General features: G+C 42.6%; 1 protein-coding gene across 1 annotated transcript in view; it reads left to right on the top strand.

Moving 5' to 3' along the window:
• Positions 1-1,444: 1,444 nt before the first annotated feature.
• Positions 1,445-9,986, top strand: part of LOC129753171 (uncharacterized) — a 55,249-nt gene continuing 46,707 nt past the window's right edge. Inside the window, exons 1-3 of the mRNA XM_055748966.1 lie at positions 1,445-6,700; positions 6,776-6,892; positions 7,185-7,379. Coding sequence (XP_055604941.1) covers positions 1,445-6,700; positions 6,776-6,892; positions 7,185-7,379 — 5,568 coding nt within the window. The remainder of the gene's footprint in view (positions 6,701-6,775; positions 6,893-7,184; positions 7,380-9,986) is intronic.

Here is a 9,986-nt window from a genome sequence, read left to right as displayed (position 1 = left end):
TTAATCACCATCGTAAATCACCAACCCAAGCAACAACACCGACTTCAAGCAAATCAACGTTTGCCGAAGGATTTACGAGCCAGCTGTTATCGACACTTCTTCAGTTAAGTTTCGTTTAATTCTGCTGATCAACACCAAAATTCTTCGGAAGGTCGAAATTCCTTCGATCGCCATCACCACCAACGTTTGCTGAAGTCAACACGGCCCATCTCATCCCGTTCATCCCACCCGAGGCGACTGGTTTCTTCAATTAAGAACTATTACTGGTTCTTCCAGGTAAATAACTTCAAGGAATAGTCTATGTTCTGCCGTTGCTTGGATTAGTTTTGATCACTACAATATATATATATCCCTTTCCAAACCAACAACAATATCACAATCGAGTGCATCGTTGCATCGGTGCATTTTCGTCATCTTCTGCCAAACGGTTCGCACTAATACCACCACACCAAAACCCAGCCAATATCCCACTGAATGAACCAACAACCGTGGGGCCACCGCCATCTTGATTCAATCCCAGAATCGTTCTGGAATTATCGCACTGTATCCTAGAAAACCGGCCACTACACTTACCAATAATTGAGCTCCTAGTGCCATTGGTACTTCTGGAGTACTTTCGCACTACCATTTTGCACGGAACGTTCGCGAGGTAATTTTTCGAACCGCACACCGCGTGTTTTCCAATCACCGACCCGATTACCGACCGAACCTGAAACTAACTGAATGATTGCATGCCCTATCGAACACATGTATTGGTGAACCCGCTGACATCGATCGAACTTGATCTTGACATTGAATTTGACTTTCAATGGTGAGATGAGATCGATGAGATTGGATCGAGGGGTGAATTGATGTAAAATTTCGTCGCCCTACTTTTTTGTTGCAATTCAAAATCGACACTGTTCAACGATTGTTCATACCTGTAGAGGAGCGCCAAAATAATTTCTCAAAAGTAAGTTAAGCTCTACAGTGTATGTTCTATGCCGAAGCTTGTTTAAGAAAAATACTACATCGTTAATTTTCCTCTCAAAACGCACCAACTTGCTGAGATTGGATACCGAGATTTATATACGAAATAAACTGCCATTCCTGAAGACGGTTCGAGCAACATCTGTAGAGACGCGCCAAACACTGTTTTTTAAAGTAAGTTAAGCTCTACAGTATATGTTTCACGCCGAAGCCAACTTCAGAATAGAAACTACAACAATATTATTCTCCACTCGATATGCCCCGATTTTGCTGAGATTGGAAGCCCAGAGATTCGATATCAAACTCTGTCGTTTTGAAGCTGAACTCGAGTCATACCTGTAGAGAAGCGCCACCATTTTTTCTCAAAAGTAAGTTTAAGCTCTACAGTGTATGTTCTACGCCGAAGCTTCAATCGTATCAAATACTGACACCGTTTCTCTCGTTCTGTCAAACACGTGAGTGAATATCCGAAGTTATGCCTGCATCTACATCCGTCGCCAAGGTGGCGCCTTTGAAAAGGCTCCAAACAAAACTCCGAGGTCATATTGAGCTTTTCAAAACCATCGCAGTCTACGCAGATACAATTCGAGACATTACATCCGTGCAACAAATCGCTGTAAGAGTCGAGAAACTGGACGAACTTTGGGAGAAGGTGAACGAAACCATCGAAGACATCGAGAATCACGACGATTACAACCCAGACACTAGTGATGTGAATGAGGAACGCGTAACTTTCGTGAACATGTACTACAACCTCAAGGGCGTGTTCATGGAAAAGATTAAGGAGCTTGAGGAGTCCTCTGCATCACACCAATCCACAAGGTTCATGGATTCTTCGCTTCTGCCGACTGTCGAACATGTGAAGTTACCCCAGATTAAGCTCCAATCGTTCAGCGGTGACATCGATGAGTGGTTGAGTTTCCGAGACCTGTTTCTTTCGCTGATTCACACCAAGGCTGATCTTCCCAACGTTGAAAAATTCCACTACCTTAAGGGATGTCTGTCAGGGGAAGCTAAGGCACTGGTCGATCCGTTATCCATTACCGCAGTGAATTATCAGGTCGCCTGGGACATCCTCATGAAGCGTTACAACGATAGCAAGATTCTGAAGCGAAGGCAGGTTCGCGCGTTGTTCAGTCTACCAAATGTACCAAGGGAATCTCCGTCTCAGCTACAAACACTCCTGGAAGGCTTTGAACGTAGTGTTCAAACGCTGGATCAGCTGGTGAAGGCAGAGGATTACAAAGACCTACTCTTGCTGGAAATCCTAGGTTCCAGGTTAGATCCAAGTACACGTCGAGCATGGGAAGAGGTATCTGCCAACAAGGAGAAGGACAAGATCAAGGATCTTACGGAGTTCCTCCAGACACGAGTGAAGGTATTGAGCTGCTTGTCCTCGAATAACGCCGATGCAAGAAGAGATCAACCGCAATGGATTCGGAAGCAGCCCACAAACCGAACGGCCAACAATGCTTCGCAGTTTACCACAGGCCGATGTATTGCATGCCCTGAAGACCATCTTCTCCATCAATGTCTGGCTTTCAAGAATTTGTCGGTTGCAGAGAGGGAACAACTTATTCGAAAACACAGTATGTGCAGGAACTGTTTTAGACGAGGTCATATCGCAATGAAGTGTCCGTCAACATACGTTTGTCGCAGCTGTAGAGGGAAACATCACACTTTGCTGTGTTTTCACGCCGAGAATAGAGTCGCACATTCCGCCGTCACTGAAACTTCCATGGGGCAACGAGGTGCTGAGCGGGCCGAGTACGTTGGGGAATCATCATCAACCGGAACTACCTCTGCAAACACAGCTAGAAGGTCCAACTCAACAATGCTATTGGCTACAGCTGTCGTCCTGGTAGAAGATTGTACTGGATTCAGTTACCCGGCCAGAGCGCTTTTGGACTCCGGTTCTGAGTGTAACTTCATGACAGAAACACTTTGTCAACGGTTGGGAGTGCAGCGAAAATCAATAAATATCTCGGTAGTCGGTATTGGTCAAGCAAACAGCCACGTCAAGCACCAGGTTTCAGCTTTGATTCGATCCAGAACGTCCAGCTTTAGCAGAAAAATGGATTTTCTCGTCCTTCCTAAGGTTACAGCTGATCTTCCTACAGCTACCGTCGATACTTCCAATTGGAAACTTCCACCAGGAGTTAATCTTGCCGATCCATCCTATTGTAAATCAAGGTCTATTGATCTAGTTCTTGGAATACAGGATTTCTTTGAGTTCTTTCAAACCGGAAACAAAATTCGACTAGGAGAGGGACTGCCAACGCTGACCGAATCGATATTTGGATGGGTGGTATCTGGAGTTGTAGACAACTGGCAGAATTCTTCACAAACCGTATGTAACACCGCTGTTTCACAAGATTTGGATGAAATCTTAACTCGATTTTGGATTTGTGAAGAGCTGGAGCCTCTTCAAAATTATTCGCCTAACGAGTCGCGCTGTGAGGAGCAATTTGTGCGCACGGTGCGCAGAGGATCGGATGGAAGGTACACAGTGAGCCTTCCCAAGGATGAAGACGTATTTCCAAGCATTGGCGATTCAAGGGATATCGCTTACCGACGTCTTCAAAGCCTAGAGCGTCGACTGGCAAGGGAGTCAGAGATGCGCCAACAGTATACTCAGTTTTTAGCCGACTATCTGAAGCTTGGGCATATGCGGAAGATAGATGAGACCCTAGATGCAGGACGAGTACGCTGTTATTTACCGCACCATCCGGTGATTAAGGAATCGAGCACTACCACCAAACTTCGAGTTGTATTCGACGCTTCGTGTTCGACATCAAGTGGCAAGTCACTCAACGATATTTTACTAGCGGGACCGGTAATCCAGGATGATCTCCGGTCAATCATCCTAAGAAGCCGAACGAAGCAGTTCATGATCGTCGCTGACGTTGAAAAAATGTTTCGACAAATTCACATTAGCGATGCGGACAAACCCTTGCAGAGTATTTTGTGGCGAGAAGATCCAACCGAGGAAGTTAAAACTTACGAATTAACCACCGTAACGTATGGGACCAAACCTGCGCCGTTTCTAGCTACCAGAGTTTTGAAACAACTAGCAATGGATGAAGAATTACGTTTTCCCAAGGCAGCCAAGGTATTGATTGAAGACGTGTACATGGATGACGTGCTCACAGGAACCGACGATGAGTTAGAAGCAGTTTTACTAAGCCGTGAATTGAGAAGATTAACAGAATGTGGAGGATTCAATCTTCGAAAGTTTGCTTCGAATTCGCTGCAAGTCTTGGAGGATCTACCTGATGAATATTTGGCATTAACTGCAGGCGAAGAGATTGATCTCGATCCCGATCCATCGGTAAAAACGCTCGGACTAGTGTGGCAACCAAGGACGGATACGTTCAGGTTCCAATTCATCATAAAGCCCATCGGAGTTAAGGAGCCCCAGACAAAACGGAAGGTCTTGTCTGTAATCGCGACACTGTTTGATCCATTGGGACTGATTGGAGCAGTCATAACAACCGCAAAAATCATGATGCAGCAGCTTTGGTGTATTGAAGACGAGAATGGCAAGAAATTAGATTGGGATCTGCCGATACCTCGAATCATTGATGAAACCTGGCGGAGTTTCTACAATCAACTTCATCAATTGAATGATTTACGGATTCCAAGGTGCACGCTGATTTCAAATGCGGTTGAACGAGAGTTGCACGTCTTTTCTGACGCATCCGAAAAGGCATACGGAGCATGTGCTTATCTGCGAAGCAGCGACCAATATGGAAACTTCATCGTCAGACTCCTCACTTCAAAATCAAGGGTATCACCTCTTAAAACACAGTCAATACCGCGATTGGAACTATGTGGAGCGTTAAAGGCGGCTGAGTTAGCAGAAAATATTCAGAGCGCTTTTAAATTTCAAATTTCCCTTCATTTCTGGACTGATTCAACATGTGTGCTCCAATGGTTGAAGCACATCCCATCAACATGGTCAACGTATGTCGCCAATAGAGTATCAAAAATACAGAAGGTTACGGAAAGGCACCCTTGGAGACACGTTTCTGGAGATCAGAATCCGGCAGATTTGATATCTCGTGGTATAACTCCCGATCAAATTCGAGAGGACAAGCTATGGTGGGAAGGTCCGGAGTGGCTGCAACTAGATGAAGGTTGTTGGCCACGTCAGACGGAAAGGTCAGGCGACGTACACGTTAAAAAGGAAGCTCGGAAAACTGCCGCACATAACGTTATTAAATACGATGAAGAATTTGGATATTACTACTGCAAGAAATTTTCGTCGTTTATCAAGCTCATTCGTGCTACAGCTTATTGGATCCGATTGAAAGGGAGCCTTTGTAAAAATAGGGTTGTTTCCAAGGGTCATCTCAGCACAAAAGAATTGAAGGAAGCAGAATTCGCAGTCATTCGTTGTATTCAACAGGAGGCGTTTAGGGACGAATGGAAGGCACTATCCAAGGGAACGGAGTTACCTAGAACTTCGGCATTAAAGTGGTACAATCCAAAAATTGGTTTGGATAATCTAATTCGCCTTGGCGGGAGACTAGCCAACTCCAACGAGACTGTAGACGTAAAACACCCAATTGTGCTGCCAGCTAGACACCCATTCACGCGACTCCTCCTAGAACACTACCATCTGAAAATGTTGCATGCGGCTCCTCAGCTTTTACTTGCTACAATTAGATTGCAGTATTGGCCGCTTGGAGGACGCAGTATTGTTAGACAAGTGGTACACAATTGCTTAAGATGTTATCGACAGAAACCCAAGACCGTGGAGCAGTTTATGGGAGAACTACCGGCAGCTCGAGTAACAGTTTCACCTCCTTTTTCTAAGGCTGGAGTGGACTACTTCGGACCTATCTACGTTCGCCCAGGGCCTCGTCGACCGGCTGTTAAGGCTTACGGAGCTCTTTTCGTTTGCCTTTGTACCAAAGCGATTCACCTGGAATTGGTTACTGATATGTCTACTGAAAAATTTATTCAGGCACTCGAGCGTTTCATCGGCCGAAGATCGATACCTACAGATCTGTATTCTGACAACGGGACAAATTTCGTTGGGGCAAGAAATCAGATGAAGCATTTATTAGAGAAGCTCCACAGCAAGGACTATCATCGAGAAATCGTCGGAAAATGTGCTGAGCAAGGAATTCAATGGCACTTTAATCCGCCTGCAGCTCCTCATTTTGGAGGGTTATGGGAGGCGGCAGTCAAATCTGCGAAACGACATCTGATGAAGGTTATGGGAGAAAATGCAGCGTCATACGAAGATCTCAACACGCTTTTTATAAAAATTGAGGCTTGTCTTAACTCCAGACCATTGACCCCGTTATCAGAGGACCCCAACGACTTAGCACCTTTAACTCCTGGACATTTTCTAGTGGGCAGACCACTTCTGCAACTTCCGGAACACGATTGGACTGAAGCACCTACTAATAGGTTGAACAACTTTCAGCTGAATCAGCAGCGGCTCCAGCATTTTTGGACACGTTGGAGAAAGGAATATTTGTCGCAGCTTCAAGGAAGAACGAAGAGATGGAAGCAGGCAGTTCCAATTAAGGTTGGACAGCTTGTAGTCATTAGAGATGAAAACCTGCCACCTCTACGTTGGAGAACGGGACGTATTACCGAAGTGCATCCTGGAACAGACGGAGTAGTACGTGTGGTAACGCTGAAAACGGCAAATGGAACAACAACGCGAGCGGTAGAAAAAATATGTCTACTTCCCCCGAGGCTTCAACCTGTTGTAGATGAATCTGGCATTTGAGTCGTTACGAAGATCCAAGGTGTGTTCGAGGGGCATTCTTCTTTCTCATTTCAGAAACTCGAGAGATTTCAGGGAGTGCGGGGATGTTTATGCTCTACATTGAGGACCTGTCGACCTCCTGAATACTCAGCCATGCTGTCGGATGAAGAGAGCCCAGCTCGAAGAACTAATGTACACTCTAATACACACACACATACACGTTTCCATATCATCATCATCATCATCATCATCATAATTATAGTATACTAGACACCTTTTATGTTAACAATGCCATCATCAGTTCATAGAAACCTAGAAAGCCATCTTAAAATTAGAATAAATTCAGAACCAGTAAAGAACAGTCGCTAAATGTAACCTTTCGTTTAAATATACGTAGTAGAGTCAATAAATGTTTTTCCCTTGAGTGGTAGTTTGTCATTTGTAAGATCAGTGTTGTTATTTGTGCCCGGAAACCCAATCCAAGAAAACATTCCCGTCCAAGGAAGGCGAGCAAGCCCCAAACCCAACCGGAGAAACTCTTAGTTTCGCCAAGCCAAAGAAGCGCGAAGTACTTACCCAAGCCGCATACAGTCCACCCGAGGTACGATCCCGCGGAACCGCAGAACCAGCCCAAGTCCACCCAAGGTACGATCCCGCGGAACCGCAGAACCAACCCAAGGTACGATCCCATCCCAAACATTAAATGTATGAGATAAAAATTACATTAAGATATTATCACAATTAAAAAGCTTATTTGAAATGCAAATTCGAGCCTTAAAATAATTTTCAAAACTTGTGTTAGAACTTCAAATTTAAAATTTGAATTATGATATTCGAATTGGATTGCAAACTCAGACTCAGAATTTAGATAAACATGCCAAGTCCAAAGTCAAGCTCTTAGAACTCAGCCTCAGGCTTAAGTGTTCAAGACGAGAATCAAATCAAAGTTTTAGAATAATAGGAGGACTAGAATCTAGTGAATTCTGTTTTCAAAATTGCAGAGAAAAAAAAATTAAATTTGAATATCAATCAGTATTATTCAGTTAAAATTTGAATCATAAATCCAAACTTAAAGTTGTTAGGTTTTGATTTAAAGATCCGTTATTTATCGTTGATTATTATATTATAAATTTCATAATTCAGAAACCAGAGCCCAATTATCAAATTCTGTGTTTGATAACGAAATTTTTAATTGGAGCATCATTGTTATAATTGAATCGACAAAGTGTTGACAAAATTATCAAAAAATTAGTGTTTTGCAGCAGATGTCGATTGAGATATAAAGAATCGCTTGGTATATGTACTTCACTCAAAGTTGGTAATTTTGGCACCTCATCCTCTGATTCTGAGGGCCTCAATTATATTCTTCATCCTTTATTTAAACAATTTTCTGTAGAAATCCCAACGAACATCATCGTTATCAAAATATTCTTACGTTTGACATTGAAAAAAGAGCTTATTTTAGTTTTCAAAAAATTCATATTGTCACATTCATGTATTTCAAAACAGGGAAAAATTGTGAAATCTTGATCGAAAAAACCGGGAAAAAATCGGGAATTTGAAAATGGAAACTTGCTGGCCAACCTGATTTTTTTCAAATTTTTGTTCTTGGATTTAAAAAAAAAACGTTAAAATGAATGATTTGTGCTCAGAACTATGATTGAATTTCGGTATTCACAACTATGTATCTTGTTGTACAAATCAAATGAAAAACTAAATACATATTATGGTTTCAAGCGAGGAGTGTTAAATTTTCAATTAAAATCTCATGAGGGATTCTTCTGTTTAAGTTTAAAAGGAATGACGTTTATCTGAGGTTCAAGAAGTTTTTTTGAGTTGTGTCCAAAAATGGTTACAAACTGCCAATCTTCCATTAGTGCTATAAAGAGACTCCTAATCAACAACCGTTTCGCTACTCAAATTGAATTACGAGCCAAGTCAGGCAGCTTATCTAACAAACTGATTGAAATGCGAGCTGATTTCAAATCAGTTAATGCTGAGTATGTTACGATTATGAACAAAATCCTCCGGCTTCCCATTGAAAGCCAGCCAGCTTTACGATTGTTATAAAGCACCCAATTAATATTCCACTTGCAAGTAATGAGTCATGGAGCTTTAATACCTAGGAAGCGTTTACATTTTGCTGTAATCATCGTTCCGGTTTTGCACTTCTGACAAAGCACCTTTTCTCCTGAAACTTACATAGTCGGTATCATCCGGTGAGGGTGGACTGAGAGAAGGCCGGAAGTAACTTGTTGCTCAGCTTTGAAGCCTGGGATAGACATGATAAACTTTCAGAACCCCATCCTCCCAGTCAGTGGCAAATGCAGCTCTCTGCAAAACTGCACTGCACTCGCTCGACCATCCGAAGGGCAATCTGCATTCCGAACCCGTCGATGTGGAATCAATTTTCCTATCGTATCGGAAGTGGAAACATGTATTTTGTATGTACCGAAAGGATAAAGAATGAAGGGCTTGGCTTGGCTTGGCTTGGACTGACTGTGCTCCCGGGAATTTCGTGATCTGATCATGCTTCCCCAGCAGCCGGAGCATCAGGCATGCATACGTAATATGGTTCGTTTGGTGGAAGCATTTGCCAAAAACAGCAGCAGCATCTGGTTCTAGCGTATCATCATCATCATCGTCGTCCTCGGCATCATCCCTAAACCAGCTTGCTTCCCTTCATACATCCTATATCGAAATCTGCATCGACCGAAAGACCGAAAGATGCATTCGGGGGTCTGGGAAAATTGATCGAGGAAAAAAATATTTGCTTTAGCTTTGAAAAAAAAAGTTAGCAACAAGAAAGTAAGAAAGGAAAACTTCCTGACAACAAAGGTTTTGAACAGTCAATCTAGCATAACGTGCACACGTGTAAGTACACCATAAATATAAGCATAAGCATCGTTGTATGTATTCAGCAGCAGTAGGAAGCATGTAGCCGGGTTATGGCTCTCCTAAAACGATCGAAAAGCACAATTGAATGCATCCAAGCGATGTGTTGAATGCTTCCATCCATTGAAGGAAAGCGCAGCATTGCATTTCTAAGCAGACTACAATTTATTGTACTGGAACTGAAGTTGCTTAAAAAAAAAAGAAACTTTTTTTGAGAAAGAATTTTTGTAATCGAGAGACATTGTTGTTAAAACATCTGTATCGTAAGATATAAAAAAAATGGTTTTTATTTCATCGTCAACTAGCAGATCCAAAGGGCTTTGCTACATCTTTGAAAAATGAATTCAATCTGTTATGATTACCGAAATCTTAATTTATCTTAATTAATTTT

The sequence above is a fragment of the Uranotaenia lowii genome, chromosome 3, assembly GCF_029784155.1.
Source record: "Uranotaenia lowii strain MFRU-FL chromosome 3, ASM2978415v1, whole genome shotgun sequence".
Classification (NCBI taxonomy): Eukaryota; Metazoa; Arthropoda; class Insecta; order Diptera; family Culicidae; genus Uranotaenia; species Uranotaenia lowii.
Note: the sequence above shows the minus strand (reverse complement) of the source record. Positions and strands in the feature narration are given on the sequence as shown.